The sequence below is a fragment of the Poromitra crassiceps genome (genome assembly GCF_964638095.1).
Source record: "Poromitra crassiceps genome assembly, chromosome: 23".
NCBI lineage: Eukaryota > Metazoa > Chordata > Actinopteri > Beryciformes > Melamphaidae > Poromitra > Poromitra crassiceps.
In genome coordinates this window covers 6,547,310-6,567,313 of record NC_139639.1, presented here as the reverse complement: position 1 = coordinate 6,567,313, position 20,004 = coordinate 6,547,310, and the positions used below count along the sequence as shown (strand labels likewise).

The 20,004-nt window shown below is 44.8% G+C and overlaps 2 protein-coding genes across 2 annotated transcripts; both read right to left on the bottom strand.

The window, feature by feature from the left end:
* Positions 1–698: 698 nt before the first annotated feature.
* LOC310797397 (zona pellucida sperm-binding protein 4-like) lies at positions 699–4,076 on the bottom strand (the record flags this gene model as incomplete). Its single annotated transcript, XM_083659766.1, has 10 exons — positions 699–838; positions 933–1,011; positions 1,154–1,301; positions 1,416–1,608; positions 1,695–1,852; positions 1,970–2,067; positions 2,179–2,366; positions 2,569–2,781; positions 2,915–3,196; positions 4,058–4,076. 10 exons carry the CDS (start codon positions 4,074–4,076, stop codon positions 699–701), a joined length of 1,518 nt encoding a protein of 505 aa, XP_083515892.1.
* A 392-nt stretch (positions 4,077–4,468) lies between these two features.
* Positions 4,469–10,006, bottom strand: espnlb (espin like b; the record flags this gene model as incomplete). Its single annotated transcript, XM_083659765.1, has 5 exons — positions 4,469–6,079; positions 7,657–7,833; positions 7,925–8,043; positions 8,758–8,890; positions 9,977–10,006. 5 exons carry the CDS (start codon positions 10,004–10,006, stop codon positions 4,469–4,471), a joined length of 2,070 nt encoding a protein of 689 aa, XP_083515891.1.
* Positions 10,007–20,004: the final 9,998 nt, after the last annotated feature.

Sequence of the window (20,004 nt, the reverse complement as noted above, 5' to 3'; positions counted from 1 at the left end):
ATGAGTTAAAGATTCTCTCTCCCCCTGTGCGATGTCTTGAGTTGGGGTTAAAACGTCTGACTGAACTCATGTGGAGCTGTAAGGAGACAGGGAGGTGGGTGGCAGTTCTACCAGTCACAATGATAAACAAGCCCGTATAGAGCTGTAGTAGTAGCCTGTTCATTTCCCTTTACAATGATGTCTCATTTGTAAGGATCCTGCTTTTGTGCTGAAGCATGAAGTGACCAGAGACCGAGACCAGACTAATTTTCAAGACCATGACTGTCTGTATACAGTATTGTATGTCTGTACTACAGTGTCCTTTAACGCAAGACAGATGAAGTGTACGTTGGCCTTGACCCAATGACTTCACCTTTACACCATTGCTCTGACAATGAACTAAATAATTTGGTTATTTTGGGTTGTGGTTTCCTAGTTGATCAGAGTTATCCGAGGGGATGGATTAGTAGTAGACATTCAGGAAGATGGAACTCACGACTTTGCCTCGCTTGAGCCAGAATGACATTTTATGGCTATGTGCCACCCAATAATATTAAGCTGGAAATTTAACACATACATTCCACTACTGAATTAACATCTCTGAACCGATTGCAGGCACCTTTCCACACCATACAGACAAATTGGGACAAGTTTGTCAGAAGAAGCTCATGAAGCTTTTTATTTTAAAAGTAATTTCATATACAGCTGCCAATGGATGGTCATCTCCTTGATGTGGTCTTGGGCATGTCATTTCTGCTGTGCTTGGCAGAGAAAGGCCTTCGAGCGGTCAGGATAACTTCTCCACTTGACACCAGCGCCCTCTGCTGGCCTGAGGAAACCTTCCTCACTGCAGCTCTTCCTGTAACAGAAAATTAAGTTATGCATAGTAATGAAGCTGCCCTTTAGATTTGTACCGCTTCTCATTTACATAGACTAGAGGCCACTAGACTCACGTTGCCTGTGGTGGCACTGCTGCTCACAGGAGCTCGTGCTGCTGGGATGGCACACTGCTGTAGCACAGTGGATGAACACCTACAAAGTATCACGTTTTAGTCAAACTGGAACCATTAGAATGCCTGTTAGTAGCTACTTCATAAATATCAAACATGTCTCAATCAGACAATACAAGCGTAACTAGAGCCAAGCATTTGATGCTACACCATGAAACACTTACCGTGTCCTTCTGGGGAGTGTATGTTTCTTGATCCACGAAGGTGAACATCTTGATGACGAAACGTCTGTGGTGGGTTGGGTGAGGAAGCCCAGAGGAGCCATCAACAGGGATGACTCTGGTTAGGTAACGGTCATCATGGTAGGGACACCTGGAGATGAGGAGCCGATTGTTCTAATTCTGCATTATTCCATTCGGTTAATCTACCAAATTTAGTATCAAGTAGTGAAAACGGGTTCGCAGAGGTTGTCTGCATTAGGCCTACCCATCAACCAGAAGGTCCCACTGTGGTAGGCCATTAGGATTGGGGGTGGAGGTGGCCCAGCAGTGTTCCAGAGTCAGGACGATGTTTGGATCAGTCCTCTCCAGGATGTGCACGTCTGCGTACACCGCTTCCCTCAGCACCTTGCTGACTGGGTAGTCTGCTGCAGTGTAGTAGGAGCTGTACGCTGCTTCCTCTGGAATTGAGATCAGTTAGATTTGAGTTAATGCATTTCTCCCAATACTGTTTGAAATTGACATGGGAGGATCTTGTGACGCTCACCCTCATTGCACCCCTTGGTGTGGCACTGTCCATTGGCTAGTCTGATCCCCACCCTGAGGGGTCCAACAGCAGCCACTGACTGAGGTGCGGCCAGAGTGTTCACCTCAATCACCAGAGCCTCCACAGAGCTGCCAGAGTACCTGCACTGGAACAAGAGCCTGCAGGAACGTTCATGCAGTGTTACATTTCCACTCAGAATACAGAGTCACAGGTACACACAATGTTCTCCAGCAGGAAAGTGATGGTGAAGTTTAATTGATTGGACATGAACTCACTCAAAGTGGCTGTCTCTAGTGATCGATCCTCTGGGTCCAATTCCAACTTCATATGAAGACGACATGTGGTTCTCATACACCACATAACCGTCGTCCTCCTGCAGTAGAGAAACAATATTTAGTAAAGAAAAATATTTCACCATTTTGGACCAAAATGGTGAAATATTTGGTTTTTGGCAAACTTATTTTACGCGCGCCCACACACCCACCGTCACTGTAGTACCACATGCAGTGACGGGGAACTGGAAGATGGCAAAGGCAGAGGTGGTGTCAGCAGGGCTACAGGAGGCGTGGCTCATCTCCAGCAGGCTGACCGAGTCCACGTCTATGTGGGGCAGAGTGGCATCCCGAGCCACCACCACCACAAACTGCCCATCCCTGGTGCACTGCACAGTCACTGAGGAGGAAATGATCAACGTCACATGACCTGGTACACTGCACAGTCACCGAGGAGGAAATTAACGTCACATGACCTTGGCAACAACATACTAGAAAAACTAATTATAACTATAACAGTCATTTAGTTTTGTCAAGAGCAGCTTATAAGTACATTTGTCAACAGCAGTGTAGTCAAAGCTAATGCAACATCCTTCAGATACCTGCTCTCCCATAGTAGCACTGCCGCCCATCAAAGCAGCAGTTGATGGTTTCACACTCCTCAGCTGTGACATCCGGGGGGCCACACAGGATCTTCTCAGCCTCCTCTACCTGGCATTTGTCAGAGGGATCTTGAGACACCGGGGCCTTCTGGTGCACCTGAGGCTGTCGCTGAGGCAGCTGTGGGAGTGAAGGCACTGGGTGTCTCTGTGGAGCTGAAGGTGTGGGGTATCTCTGTGCCTGTGGAGACGCTGGGTATCTCTGTGCCTGTGGAGACGCTGGGTGTCTCTGTACCTGTGGAGACACTGGGTGTCGCTGTGCCTGTGGAGACGCTGGGTGTCTCTGTACCTGTGGAGACACTGGGTGTCGCTGTGCCTGTGGAGACACTGGGTGTCTCTGTACCTGTGGAGACACTGGGTGTCGCTGTGGAACTGAAGCTGTGGGATATCTCGGCGCTGGGTCTCTTTGTACCTGTGGAGACGCTGGGTGTCTCTGTACCTGTGGAGACAGTGGGTCTCGCTCTGCCTGTGGAGATGCTGGGTGTCTCTGTGGAACTGAAGCTGTGGGATATCGCTGCGCCTGTGGAGGTGTTGGGTGTCTCTGTGCCTGTGGAGGACTCATCCACTGATGCTGGGCAGCAACATCGCAGGCCAAAAGAGAAATCACCACACCACACAGATACTTCCAAAGCTCCATCATGCTGCTGCTGCTGATATCTGCACCATGTGCGCCCCACATAGGCTTTATACATGAGTGACCATGTGTTGTTTGCTAAGAACCTGCCTCTCATCATTAGGAGTCAATTGAGTGGCAGCCCTGCACAGTGAATCAGTTGGGAGTCGACAGGTGGAGCTGATTGTCTCCTCATCTGTCTGTTGACTCAAAGCTGAGGGGTGGAGACTTGAAACCAATTTATTTTTGTATTTTTTTGTATTTGACCAACTGTAAAAGCTGAAAGAGAAAAAAATAGAGAAAACAATTTTATTTGTGGAACTCACTTTTGTGCTTTTCTTTAGTAGGCTAGGTGTAATTTTTTCAATGTTTGATTTTGAAGTAATCCAAAAGTAATCAGATTAGATTACAATTGTTTTATAATCCAAGGGATTGTTACTTATTACAAAAATTGTCATGTCATTTGTGATCAGTAACTGACTACATTTCAAAGTAATCTGATCCAACAGATGGGGTTGTATGACGTTCTTGCACACAGTCAGTGAACAAAATAGAACGTGTGTGTGTGTGTGTGTGTGTGTGTGTGTGTGTGTGTGTGTGTGTGTGGTCCAACTGACACATTCTCTCAATCAATGATCTTTATGGCAGTTTTCTTAATTATTATTATTTTATTCATATTTAGTATTTACGAATCCAACATTTTCTACAACACTTTGTACAAAATCAATTCCTCTAGTTCCCCAATTGCTCTCATGGCTCTCAAATTGAGTCTACTTTGTTTTTTGACCCTTGACCCCAATGAAAAATGCCTTATCTCACCTAGGTTATACGAACTCATAAAGTCCACAAAGCTAGATCTTCCTATTCATCTTAAAAACTCATTGGGCGTCTAGGTAGTGTAGCAGCATGCAGGGGGAACTGGCCAAAGTACAATTGGGGAGAAAAATCTGGAAAAAAAGAGAAAGAATCATGGCCGTCCGGGTAGTGTAGCGGTAGATTCCCTGCCTACCAATATGAGGGTCGTAGGTTCGCGGCCCCGTGTTATCTCCGGCTTGCCAACAAAACATTCAGTTGATGCCCTTGTACATAAAAATGACTAAATCTCCTTACAGTTGATCAAAAAAGCACTCGCATAGTCAATATAATTTTATTTACCAACACAAAAACACCAATATAGAATCAACTTTATGCAAAAAATATCAAAATGAAATCATTCATTTAAATTGCAGACTAACGTTCAAAATCAAACAGCTCGGCCTCCTTCTCTTTCCAGAAAGCAAAGCTGCGGTCAATATATTTGCATATGTCTTCGTTGTTGAAGCAGGAGAAGTCTGTGTCATTGCCGCACTCATCCAGAGTAGCAGTTTGAACTACGACCTTCGGTAATAGACGAGTATCTGACAACAACGTTGATGATGATGATGATGATGATGGTGATGGACAGCGGCAGTCTCTCGAGTGCCCGAAGAAGTGCACTTTGATGTCCTCGAAGCCCTCCCTCCACTGTCGCCTCCCAGCCTGGATCTCCTGGAGAACAGCCTTGTGGAAATCCCTGACCTTCTCCCAGGGGAAACTGCCCACATGGTCGAAGACCTCGAAACAAAGTAGATGCCTCATTTTCCTCTCCTCCGGTAACAGCTCTTGCTCCAAGATATGGAAGTATCCCAGCATGAATAGGTCAAGGGTCAAGGTATCGTGGGTCATTGCGACACCGTCCACCTCTGGCAGGAACTGTTCTGGGGAGTAGGTGACCCGAGGTGGTGGAGCTTGTGAGGGGACACCGGCGGAGGGACACGGATTGGCCGTGTCTCTGAGCTCCAACTTCCTCCAGGAGCGGAGCATCTTGTCCACAGCGGTTCTCCGGCGGCAGAATTGAAACATGGAGGTGCAGGCGCTCTGCTGGCTCTGTGTTGCTGCCATTGCAACCACTTGGGCTCTCCCTGTCTCCTGTCGCAGCCCTGCTGCTCTCATGTTAATAGCATAGGCAGACTTCTTCCAGTGGCTGAGGAACAGCACCACGATACGTTCCTTCCTTAAGCTGGTAGTCTCCATCACAGCTTGTTGAGGAGTATAACGATGGTTTACCTCACAGCCATGGTCTGTGTCGTTTACTTCAGGAGCTCCCACCTCTATCTGCTTCTTCAACCCCTCGTCTCCATTGATGTCCAGTTTGTGCGAGATGTTTACAAACCCAGCGAAGGGATGAATGGCCCCAATCTGGCCTTCAAAGTGAGATCGGAGGTTTCTGACCGACACCCCGGACTGTTGGATCTCCCTCTCTACCTTCTCCCTCTGTGCTCTACTGTAGCTGTTGGTCTCCAGACGGTGGCTAAACGCTGACGCCATCCCGATGTGGGGTATCCTACGTCCACTCCATGTCTCTCCATGAGTCCCTTGGTCCCCCTGTCCCGCGCCCTGGCCCAGGTCAATTCCCAAACTATCCCTCACTCCCTGCATCATGCCTTCCACCATGCTCCTCTCCCGTCCTCCGTCTCTGCTGGTCAGGTTGGTCAGTAGCAGGGACATATTCTTGACCATCTCTGAGACGCGGCCGCACCAATCTGTTAAGGGCAGACGTCCCTCCGCATCCATCTGTTGGAGGACCTCTTTGTTCAGGGAAATGTTGACAAGGGGACCGGGTAAAATGGCCCTCAGCGCGTCGGTCAGCCTGGTCAGCTCCAGCTCGTAGGCCTGGCAGCGTTTCTGGAGCGACACGTGGTCAATCTGTCGCTGCAGGTACAGCAGGTCATCCTCCGTCAGCAGCTCGCCAAACGGGCCCAACACGGCGTGATGCTCCTGGGAGAACTTCCAGCCCTCCACTGGCATGCCATCAGTCAGGTCCTGATGGGAGAGGAAGAGGACGGAGCACATTTTAACCACAATATTTTCACTTCCTTTTTTCACAAAATCGTCAAGGAAATAAAATCATCTTTGTTCATTCGCTTAAAGTAGACCAACATGGATTTGTATCTGCAATACATTTGAGGCGGACTGACTCAGGTTTCCTTCACAAATACGTGTCGATTTATTTTTACCCAATTTTTCCTCTCTTGACTGAGTGTGCTTATATTTTATTTGTTTTGCTTTTTTTTTTTAATCTTTTTTCTGTATTTTATGTGTGCAAATAAATAAAACATAAAAAAACATGTTCGATTATTAACTTTGAAGACAGCAAATTAACTAACTTACAGTCTGTTCTGTTCTGTCTGTACTTCCCAGTGCCTTTATTCTCATCCTGCTTAATGGGTGTGTACATACATTTGTGCTCTCACTCTCTCTCTCTCTCACTCACTCACACACACACACACACACACACACACACACACACACGCACGCACGCACACACACACACACACACACACACACACACACACACACACACACACACACACACACACGCACGCGCACACACACACACACACACACACACACACACACACACACACACACACACAATCAAGTAATGTGTTTCTTTGCCGCTGCTTTTGCTAACGAGCACCGCAAGTCTCCTTGACTTTACTAACGAGCACCACAAGTCTCCTTGACTTTACTAACGAGCACCACAAGTCTCCTTGACTTTACTAACGAGCACCACAAGTCTCCTTGACTTTACTAACGAGCACAGCAAGTCTCCTTGACTTTACTAACGAGCACCGCAAGTCTCCTTGACTTTACTAACGAGCACCGCAAGTCTCCTTGACTTTACTAACGAGCACCACAAGTCTCCTTGACTTTACTAACGAGCACCACAAGTCTCCTTGACTTTACTAACGAGCACAGCAAGTCTCCTTGACTTTACTAAACGAGCACCACAAGTCTCCTTGACTTTACTAACGAGCACCGCAAGTCTCCTTGACTTTATTAACGAGCACAGCAAGTCTCCTTGACTTTACTAACGAGCACCGCAAGTCTCCTTGACTTTATTAACGAGCACAGCAAGTCTCCTTGACTTTACTAACGAGCACAGCAAGTCTCCTTGACTTTATTAACGAGCACCACAAGTCTCCTTGACTTTACTAACGAGCACCGCAAGTCTCCTTGACTTTATTAACGAGCACCACAAGTCTCCTTGACTTTACTAACGAGCACCACAAGTCTCCTTGACTTTACTAACGAGCACAGCAAGTCTCCTTGACTTTACTAACGAGCACCGCAAGTCTCCTTGACTTTACTAACGAGCACCGCAAGTCTCCTTGACCTTACTAACGAGCACCACAAGTCTCATTGACTTTACTAACGAGCACCACAAGTCTCATTGACTTTACTAACGAGCACCACAAGTCTCCTTGACTTTATTGTGTGTGAAAATTCCTCGACAATTTGATCCATACAGTATATGGCTGTGGCCTAATGGCTTCTAATCATGCTGGATTTGAACATTGTGTCAAATAAAATTGCATTCACACATCCATCAGTACCTGTCTCCTCTGCTCCTCCTCATCCTGCAGCCTGGCCTGCAGCTGCAGCACCATCACCTGCCTCTTCCACTCTGCGATGGGACGTCCCGCCTGGTCGTGAGTGGGCACCAGGGAGTCCACGTCAGCCAGGATCACATCCACTATAGGTACCTCCAGCACTTCCTCCGGCTCCAACCTCTGCAACACATTTTCAACCGTTGTCTCTGCACAATTTTGACAATAAGGAACTTGAGCTAATACAGTTTGGCTTGAAGGCCAGCGAGCTCACCGCTTGTCCAGTGAAGACTGCGGTGAAGCCGGCATGCCTCAGGGACTTGATAGACTTCATCTGAGAGAACAGGGTCTGGTCTCTCTCTGGAGGTTTCAGAAGGTTGAACGAGGTCACCACTGCAAACAAAAACAAACAAACAAACAAAACAAACAAAACACCAATAACAACAACAACAACAACAACAACAACAACACATTGTACACTAACAAGCCACAATACTGCTACAGTTAATGATCTGAATTAATTAATCTGAAGTGGGATTTATTGCACATATTTGACTGTCAATGTTGCTACACTGGGAAAAAAATGGCTTTGGCTTTGAATGCACATGTTGACATGTAGTATGTTTACTTGTATTTACTTTTACTATATCAGTTATGTCAATTGAAAAAATGCTAACAATGATGAGTATTTATGAATTGTAAATGATCAGTTCTGATTCTGATTTAAATGGAGACAAAATGTGTGCGTGCAGGTGTGTGTGTTTGAATCAGCGAGAAAAAAAAAGTATAAACCTTTGATTTACACAATGAATTGGTTTAATCCTACTACACATATAACTGTGTACAAAATTCAAAATGAATCATCTCAACATCATGAGAATTTATAAATGAACTTTTCAGCATGCAAACCGACATAGAAGTTCAGTCCAGTCAAACTCCAACATACCAGGTACATCTGCTGTAACCGCTGGCATTCAGGCTTCTTTTAGCCACTTCTTATTGCATACTAGGTGCCAAATATAAGCCACTTACTTGAAGAGCTGAGGAGAAGAACATGTTTGTTTAGCTGCAAAGATAAGATGCTCCTGGGAGAGCAGACGGGCTCACCTGAGGAAGCCACCTGGACATGCTGGATGGAGCCGGTGGAGTGTTTTTTGGAGGAGGCGATAGGTGTCATGGATAAACAGTTCACAGGGGGCGGGCTGGGGTGGCGAGGTACAGGGGGCACCTCCTTCACTGGCTGCTGGGGACACACACAGCAGGGGTGAGGGAGCAAGGCCATCAGAAATTGAGCTTTCGTGATTATTTGTTAATAAATTCTACAGAAAGCGTTCTTTAATCGTTCATTTCTCAGCACGTTTGATCTTCTCAGACTCTCAGTGCCGTCACGTTGGAGGCTGCTTGACTGTTCACACTGTAGGAAATTCAATTACACACATCTCCACTACTTTCTCCAGCTCAGTGTTACATGAGAGATTTGACCCTAAAATCTCTAGAGAGAAGTTCCTACATGCTTCTCATTCTGTTGTTTTTCTTAGCAAAGGGAGTCGAGTAGGAGTACCCCCTTCCCCGACTCATAAACTGCCTCCTGTTATTGTTGGTGTCCCCTACTGATGCTTGGTCACCTCACCTTGCTCTACTGATGCTTGGTCACCTCACCTTGGTCTACTGATGCTTGGTCAGCTCACCTTGCTCTACTGATGCCTGGACACCTCACCTTGCTCTACTGATGCCTGGACACCTCACCTTGCTCTACTGATGCTTGGTCACCTCACCTTGCTCTACTGATGCTTGGACACCTCACCTTGCTCTACTGATGCTTGGACACCTCACCTTGCTCTACTGATGCTTGGTCACCTCACCTTGCTCTACTGATGCTTGGACACCTCACCTTGCTCTACTAATGCTTGGTCACCTCACCTTGCTCTACTGATGCTTGGTCACCTCACCTTGCTCTACTGATGCTTGGTCACCTCACCTTGGTCTACTGATGCTTGGTCACCTCACCTTGCTCTACTGATGCTTGGACACCTCACCTTGCTCTACTGATGCCTGGACACCTCACCTTGCTCTACTGATGCTTGGTCACCTCACCTTGCTCTACTGATGCTTGGACACCTCACCTTGCTCTACTGATGCCTGGACACCTCACCTTGCTCTACTGATGCTTGGACACCTCACCTTGCTCTACTGATGCTTGGTCACCTCACCTTGCTCTACTGATGCTTGGTCACCTCACCTTGCTCTACTGATGCTTGGTCACCTCACCTTGCTCTACTGATGCTTGGTCACCTCACCTTGCTCTACTGATGCCTGGACACCTCACCTTGCTGTTCTCCATGTTGATTCTGCTCATTCACAAGCGGATGTTTCAAGTGGACAGGACAATGAGCTGCTCTTTCTGGAAATGGAGAAAAAAGACAAGAAAACTCAACGTATGTATGGCATCACATGAACCAATCAGACTCAACGTATGTATGGCATCACATGAACCAATCAGACTCAACGTATGTATGGCATCACATGAACCAATCAGACTCAACGTATGTATGGCATCACATGAACCAATCAGAGGGATATCTCTGTAGAATGAACAAAAGAATTAACTTTGATTCTATTTGACTGATTCATTCACTCATCCATGATTTGTTTACTTTAAAGACCAACAACAACCAAAACAGCGAAAAAAACAACCCAACAAGAATAACAGCAATCGATATTTTTTTGGGGGGGGGGGTGGGGGGGGGGGGAGGGGAGGAGGTGGGGCCCCCTCCTGGAGATCATCCTGGAGATGATGATGACAGAACTTCACCCAGCAGTGGCAGTGAGTGTAAAAGGGCCAAAGTAATCTCCTAAGAGACTGAGACCCCCAGCACGCATGCACACACACACACACACACACACACACACACACACACACACACACACACACACACACACACACACACACACACACACACACACACACAATATACAGTAGGCTACACAGCACATCACAGATAGATATCAGCAAGTGATGAAACAGGACCCCGGCCACTGAATGTAGCGTATCCCCCACAGAGTGTAGGAGAAAGCGTTTGTGAGCGTTTAGAGAGACATGATATGCTGCTTCAGATAACGATTCACAGGATTTCTTAACGAGCTCCATGCCATTCAATACCCCATGTGTTACATGGGACATTACGTAAAGCTGTTCCGTTCACCCAATTGAAAACGGCAGCCCAAGAAGTCAGATGCCATCTGAGTGGTATGTAAATGTTATATGTACAACATATCGTTTATTATCGCATATTTCAGTAAGGCGTTTAGTGCATATATCACATCTTGACATCATAACCTCATTCTATGACAATCGCGTGTAATTTGCACTAACCTTTAGGCCTGCATAAGCTGATATGAAAATACACCCAATCAAATACATACATACATTTAAAAATGGAAATGTTTCAAAAATTATTCTTTTTCATGCGAAATGCTTCACATTATCATTGTAAAGACTTTTATTATTATTATGACTATTATAATATGATAATATAATAACTATATTACTTACATCACTTTTTTTTACCCCATATACCCGCTTTCTTAAAGTCTAAATCATATCTACAAATCATCCATAGAGCTAGCATTCATAATCATTCTAATGATTATTCTAACTTGAGGATTGTAATCAGAATTATAATGTAAATGTACACAGTACTGTACTTACAATATGGTCCTGAAGCTGTGAGATCTGCGTTGTCCGTCTGCATCTTCATCCTGCAGCAGCCAATAAACCCAAAGGCCAAGGAGCAGCATCACCTGGACCCAGACCTCAGATGGGGGGGGCCTTCTCAGTGTGCATAATTAAAGAGGTGCGATAGGGTGACAGGCAAGTATAGACTTATGGCACTGATAATGTATGTGGGGGGCAGCGTAGGGTGGTGGGGTAGGGGAGGGCGTCTGTGTATTTGTCTGTGTGTTTAGTGTCTGTCATCGCCAGCTCATAGCACAGAGATTTGGACGTGGGATTCTATTCGAACACAGTGATTTGAATTCATAATGAGGTATGTTGACGCTTCATGAGAATTCACAGGCAAATAAGTTCGATATCATTTATGTGATGTGTTGTTGGGAAACGAGTGAGCCACTGGTTAACGCACACAGAGAAACAGCGAATGGAGAGAGAGAGAGAGAAATGGACAGGCAGACAGGAAATATTCACTACTCACGACATTGAAAAGTGTATTTTACCAAAGTCGTTCTCAGTCACAAAGAGCTCCCAAACAGCTGAATGGTCAGCTGTAACCCCAGTGGCCCTCACTGAATCCCGGGCCCTTTGTATCAAGCCCCAGTGTTTATGCCTCTGTTATTAGGGGATTAGTCAGACTAGCCCCAGCAGGCCCGTATCTAGGGTGAGGTTACTGGGTGGGCAATTGAAAATTTGACAAGCTAGTATGCCATACGGTAGCTGGTACCAGATCCGTTTTTAGCCTGTTACATCTTTGGCGGTAGGTTGCCCAAAGGTTCTCTGTTTGGGGATGGGGATTAAGTTGCATTATATTCTAACACTAAACTGTTCCAATAGGTGTCCACATTGTGCTGTGGGTAACCTAAGTATGAACTTTCACTCAGGGGACAGGCCAATGTTTACAAAACTCCTATTATTAAAACTATTTGCAAACTAACTATGTACATACAAACTAACTAACAAACTAACAATTTACAAAACTGTTATTATATGCACAAGACTTTTAGTCTTAAAAGTGAAAAGAAAACAACTTTGAAAGCAGATTGATTTACCATCAAACTTAAAAACATCCTTCATCCATAATTTCAATAATCAACTCCATAACAGTTATTTTCATTGGATGACCTTATTTCTCAAATCAAATTAAAGACTAGTGCAGTGAGACTTAACCATAGCTAAAAACTATTTGCCATTTAGCCTTCAAACCTATATTTACAAGACTTTTAGTCTTATTCAAACTCAAACTGAAATTAAAACTTTGAAAGCAGATTGACTTTGTTCCCCTAACAAATAAATAACAATCCTTCATCCATAGTTTAAAAATAATCAACTCCATAATATTCTTTTCATTGGATGAGCTTATTTCTCAAATCAAATTAAAGCTATAACTACTGTTAGGTGCCCTAAACTAACTAACCCAGTGGTCTCCAACCTTCGGGTTGCGACCCTAAGTGGGGTCGCCTGGAATTCAAAAAGGGAGATAAAAAAAAAAAAAAAAAAAAAAATGGGTGGGCAAGATTACTTTTTGGTGCCCTGCCACCCCCTAGATCCGGCCCTGAGCCCGTGTTTATGCCTGTTATTAGAGGATTAGTCAGACTAGCCCAGCTTGAGCTGAGCACATCGTGAGTGCATGTAATCAATAATGGAAGGGCTCACACACTGCGTACATAGGCTACAGTACGCCTGCATGCAATGCACACTGTACATCCTGTCCTGAGAGTGAAAGTACAGAGTTATGTAACAGAGGTGTGTTTTTACAGATGATAATTATCTTGTTTTTGCCTGGGATGAAAACCTGTTCATTAGGTTGCACAGTCAGCAGAAAGGCTGCAATATCTGATACATGTTGGGTTCTTTTTTTAAGATCTTTTTTCTCTCTTACCATGTCAAACCTTATGCGCTCATACAGAGAAATGCAAACAAGGTTTGCGAAATACACACCACCCCCCCCCTGCCGGAACAAATCTGCAATTCTCACTAAAACGTATTTTAAAAGCTCCAGTAGGCTATTCATTATTCAAATTGCAAAACCTTTATTCACAAATCTGAATACATTGTTGTGGTGTTTCCTCGCCTTTGAATAGCCGGTTGTTTCTGATATGGCCTCCTTCTACAGGTGGTCATGTTGTTTCTGATATGGCTTCCTTCTACAGGTGGTAATGTTGTTTCTGATATGGCCTCCTTCTACAGGTGGTAATGTTGTTTCTGATATAGTCTCCTTCTACAGGTGGTAATGTTGTTTCTGATATAGTCTCCTTCTACAGGTGGTCATGTTGTTTCTGATATGGCCTCCTTCTACAGGTGGTAATGTTGTTTCTGATATGGCCTCCTTCTACAGGTGGTAATGTTGTTTCTGATATGACCTCCTTCTACAGGTGGTAATGTTGTTTCTGATATAGTCTCCTTCTACAGGTGGTAATGTTGTTTCTGATATGACCTCCTTCTACAGGTGGTAATGTTGTTTCTGATATAGTCTCCTTCTACGGGTGGTAATGTTGTTTCTGATATGACCTCCTTCTACAGGTGGTAATGTTGTTTCTGATATGACCTCCTTCTACAGGTGGTAATGTTGTTTCTGATATGGCCTCCTTCTACAGGTGGTAATGTTGTTTCTGATATGACCTCCTTCTACAGGTGGTAATGTTGTTTCTGATATAGTCTCCTTCTACGGGTGGTAATGTTGTTTCTGATATGGCCTCCTTCTACAGGTGGTAATGTTGTTTCTGATATGACCTCCTTCTACAGGTGGTAATGTTGTTTCTGATATGGCCTCCTTCTACAGGTGGTAATGTTGTTTCTGATATGACCTCCTTCTACAGGTGGTAATGTTGTTTCTGATATGGCCTCCTTCTACAGGTGGTAATGTTGTTTCTGATATGACCTCCTTCTACAGGTGGTAATGTTGTTTCTGATATAGTCTCCTTCTACAGGTGGTAATGTTGTTTCTGATATGGCCTCCTTCTACAGGTGGTAATGTTGTTTCTGATATGGCCTCCTTCTACAGGTGGTAATGTTGTTTCTGATATGGCCTCCTTCTACAGGTGGTAATGTTGTTTCTGATATGGCCTCCTTCTACAGGTGGTAATGTTGTTTCTGATATAGTCTCCTTCTACAGGTGGTAATGTTGTTTCTGATATGGCCTCCTTCTACAGGTGGTAATGTTGTTTCTGATATAGTCTCCTTCTACAGGTGGTAATGTTGTTTCTGATATGACCTCCTTCTACAGGTGGTAATGTTGTTTCTGATATAGTCTCCTTCTACAGGTGGTAATGTTGTTTCTGATATGGCCTCCTTCTACAGGTGGTAATGTTGTTTCTGATATGGCCTCCTTCTACAGGTGGTAATGTTGTTTCTGATATGGCCTCCTTCTACAGGTGGTAATGTTGTTTCTGATATAGTCTCCTTCTACAGGTGGTAATGTTGTTTCTGATATGGCCTCCTTCTACGGGTGGTAATGTTGTTTCTGATATGGCCTCCTTCTACGGGTGGTAATGTTGTTTCTGATATGGCCTCCTTCTACAGGTGGTAATGTTGTTTCTGATATGGCCTCCTTCTACAGGTGGTCATGTTGTTTCTGATATGGCCTCCTTCTACAGGTGGTAATGTTGTTTCTGATATGGCCTCCTTCTACGGGTGGTAATGTTGCAAATGGTCCACATTCTCAGCAAGCCAAATGTTGTGTAGTTTAGAACAGAGGTTCTCAAATGTTTTTCAGCCAAGGACCCCTTATAAGATAGAAAATATACCGGGGACCCCCTCATTCTGATTTGTGATTTTGGGCTCAGCTTGTTTCCACGGTAACGTGCTTGACATTTAAATTGATAGGTTTGTCAGATTATAATGTAATCCATGAACCATTTTAGATTGAAAGCATAACATATTTTCGTTGAACTATGAAGCTTTTGCACACAAAAAAGTTTTGCTGGCAAAGTGCCATGGACCCCTGGGGGTCCCCGGACCCCCATTTGAGAACCACTGGTTTAGAAGATCCCAAACGGACCCTGTACATTACAACATGAGCGGTGGATTTTTTTGTCCTGCTTCGACATTGACTCGGTTACAGTACACAATAAATATGTCAAAGAGAATGCACATAGCGGAGAGGAGACACCTGGTGCACTAGATAGGAGGGAACCCCCGGGTATCTTGCACACTGATGCTAACAGTCCATCTACCAAAATATGAGATTCACTGTGAAATCTATGGAGCTTCCAGTTGCCATTATGCATAAAGTGAACAAAAATCCACAGTGACAAAATCCATACATATGACACGAAAAATGTTGCATAAGTTTCAACACTTAATTATTTATTTCTCATATTTGTTTTTTTTTCTCAACAACTTTTTGTTACGTGTCTACAGACATGAGAAGACACCAGCAGAACTCCAGAACACTCAAAGAGAAACGTGTTGAGCACTGAGATGAAGACGTCATCACAGGCTGTGTTGACCTGGGATCTGTCAAGCGGCTCCGAGCAAAGAGTGCAGACCCGGGATCATCCACTACTACCAGGGTCCTCGTTGACCCGCCTCTCCGGCACCCACCTGAAATGTGCAAAACTGATCCTGGATCAGCACTCCTGCACTGAGTGAGGAGACACTTGACAAGGTAGCAGGCCGGTTTCTAATTCATGGTATAAAGAGGAAGAGATAGAGAGAGAGTTAATATCATCTGTTGTGATGGGACCCAACACAGCCATCTGGTTTTATGTACAAGACAGAGCCAAGAGGAAAGGTTCCAGTTAGTCATTACAGGGGTTATGGTTGGCAATACTTTACAAGCAGCACTTTTTGTGTGTGTGTGTGTGTGTGTGTGGGGGGGGGGGGCTGTTATTAGCAAGCGGTAAGGCAGGAGAGAGGGACAGAGGCAAAGATAGTACAGCAGAAGATAATTGGATCCGCATGCTTAGATCCAGAACTATGTCAGTTAAAAAAGCAGCCAAATCTGTAAAATAACAATTTATACATTTATCGTTCAACAATTATTGGCCAGTGCATTAAAACTGTCCAGTGTTTTATTCTTCTTCTTTTTTTTTTTTTTTAACATGATGCACTTGAGCCATGACGGTTGGAAGCAGTGTGTCCCTCTGTCAGTTGTAAACGGAAGTGAATGCAAGTTGGTGCCCTGGTGGAGGTCGGATTGCTAAAGCGACAGTTTCCGAACACAATTTTTCTCAAATCGGGGAATAGTGCATTTCAACACCACCCATTCTTTATCGCCCATTCTTAACATCAACACATTAAATCATATAAAAAAAAAGATGACTCGTGCATGATTATGCACTTCAATAAATAGTGCAATATATTATACCAACATGATCCATAACTTCATAAATAAAGCTTTCCATGTGTCTTCCGTTCCAGCAGGCAACATAAAGATATCTACAATCATTCTACCAAGCGATAAAGTGAATATGCCAAGATGACCCAAAACAGCCATAAGTTAAATAAATGCTGTAGTTCCATTGCTCACCTGACAAGACCAAAATGTACAATAATTTGCTGTTGAAGCAGCCACAAGGGGGCACACATTTCAACTGAAGTGAGCGATTGAATGTCCTGCACTGTAAAACACAGCCATATTATCTTAGAATACCACTTCACCATCCTTTTTCGCATGCATTTCCACTGTAATTAGCGCAACAGGTTGGCTGGCCTGAGGCATACAGAGTCCTAAATACTTTGACGACGCACTCTTGCCATAACCAGTCTGACAGGAGACCGTAGCAAAACAAAGACTGAATGGTTGCCTGGCCAAGTCTTTGGTAATGACAAGATGCACAGAAGAATGGGGGATTATAAGATAATATAGTGCACAATGTACATGTACCCATCTGTAAAACAGTGTCGTGTAGTGCAGTGTTTCTCAACTGGTGGGGCGGGACCCAAACGTGGGTCGCGGGGCCGTTTTGAGCGGGTCGTGCGGATGTGTGCACGAGGGAAAAAAAGTTGTTCTACTCATTAAAGCCAAGAGTGAATCTACTGGTACCATATGAAACTAGAAGACCTAAGGCATCCATTGCTAGCAACATGCCATGCTAGCTTGTTGCAAAGGGGGCTAAATGAGCTAAACGACGCTACAAAATTAGCCTAAATTCTCAACATTTGGTCGCGACTTAATGATGAAGGGAAAATGTGGGTCGTGAGGCTACAGCAGTTGAGAAGCAACGATGTAGTGTACAGTTTAATGCCATTTTTAAATTGGATCAATAACAAGGTAAAGGTTTTCTCGATATTTTTAAACCATCATTTATATTTCTCCCTGTATGTTGGCTACATGTCATGTCAGTTTCACACAGACGTTTGGGGTCATCTTAGCACAGGACAGCTGAAAGTAACTAGAAACGGTCCCATAGCCCTGGACATACAAGTCATAATAACACCAAGCTAATCATACTGGATTGGTTTCTGACACAAGCACCAGACTGTCAAAATATCTAGTAGCTAGAGTACAAAATCTAAGCAGGGGGATTTTAAATGCTGTTACAGACTACACCTACTTACTATACTGTATATGGCATCGGGGATAATATTCACTCTCCAAAACATTGACATAGATCATCAATAGAAAAAGATCCATAGCATCTGATAGCACTGTGTGTAGATAAAGCTTGCTTTTTGGACACATTGCAACTAATGCCGAGTTCTATGCCAAAGACATGGACGAGGTGGAGAGCAGGAGGACAAGAAAAGACGAGAGAGAGAGAGAGAGAGGGGACACGGTGAAGCAAGGGAGGCACTATCTGGTGCATGGACACAATGCACTTTCACACTCACAAATCAACTGCCTCTTATCAACTGATTATAGGTCCATGGTCAATTACCCCCATTGTCCCCAACAAATACTAGCGAGTCTGAGCTACTTGACTTGGTCCTTTCTATTTAGCAAAGGGACTGAAATATCAAACCTGTGAATATAGTCTAGCAGCTATGCTAGCCCAGAATATACAGTCAATCATTATTTGCAAAAAAAAAAAAAAGGAAAGCTAACTAATGCTATGCACTAGTCTTCCTGCTATATAAAGAAAGCTAACTAATGGTATGCACTAGTCTTCCTGCTATATAAAGAAAGCTAACTAATGCTATGCACTAGTCTTCCTGCTATATTTCACATGTAGAACATGAGGTTAATTTGAGGAGAAGCTTGGGTGTTGATTTGGATCACGTTCGACGAATTTCACTAAAAACCCGCAATGCGTCTCACCACCACTACACAGTGGAAGAAGGGATTTGAGACGTTTGGAGGCGAGAGTGCAACGCTTTGGTTCAAAACAACAGAGAAAATGATACAAGACATCACCTCCAGATGATAAAGAAAATAAAGTGCCATGCAACAAAACTGCCGAGTGGTCCTGTCACAAATTAACAACAGTGCAGAGAAGCTAAATGAGCAACAATCCATCTATGATGTGCATAAACGATTATGTAGAAACAAAACGCGTGCCAAAGGCAAGGCAAGGACATGAGTTATATTTACTTTTAGTCGAGCAAACTCATTTTTCAAAGAACCACAGTTAAGAGTAAAAAACAAACGAAAAAACCCCCCACTAAAAACAACTTCCCCTTTTGTCTTGTCAAATCCCTCGTGCGCCTTTACTGTTCAAATCACTTGCAACAGCACTCCACCTGTTCCTCCCCACGCCGTCTGCAACAGCACTCCACCTGTTCATCCCCACACCGTCTGCAACAGCACTCCACCTGTTCCTCCCCACGCCGTCTGAAACAGCACTCCACCTGTTCATCCCCACACCGTCTGAAACAGCACTCCACCTGTTCCTCCCCACGCCGTCTGAAACAGCACTCCACCTGTTCCTCCCCACGCCGTCTGAAACAGCACTCCACCTGTTCATCCCCACACCGTCTGAAACAGCACTCCACCTGTTCCTCCCCACGCCGTCTGAAACAGCACTCCACCTGTTCCTCCCCACGCCGTCTGAAACAGCACTCCACCTGTTCCTCCCCACGCCGTCTGAAACAGCACTCCACCTGTTCCTCCCCACGCCATCTGAAACAGCACTCCACCTGTTCCTCCCCACGCCGTCTGAAACAGCACTCCACCTGTTCCTCCCCACGCCGTCTGAAACAGCACTCCACCTGTTCCTCCCCACGCCATCTGAAACAGCACTCCACCTGTTCCTCCCCACGCCGTCTGAAACAGCACTCCACCTGTTCCTCCCCACGCCGTCTGAAACAGCACTCCACCTGTTCCTCCCCACGCCGTCTGAAACAGCACTCCACCTGTTCCTCCCCACGCCGTCTGCAACAGCACTCCACCTGTTCCTCCCCACGCCGTCTGCAACAGCACTCCACCTGTTCCTCCCCACGCCGTCTGAAACGTCTAAAGCGACTAAAAGCGATGCGACGACTAAGCTGCAGAGCACCAAGCCAAACCAAACTGAGGTCACGTATAGAGAGGCAAAGTGACCGCCTACTTCCTGCTTCAGCACTGCACCAGAGATTTTCATCCGCCATTTATTTTCCCATAGACATCTCGTAAAATGCTTATAAAAATAGTTTTACTTGTTCAAACCAAACGGTTTAGATATATTTAGAATCGGGAGAGACCATAGAACATTTCACGCGGACCAAAACTAAAAAAACAACAACATCGAAAAAATATTTTC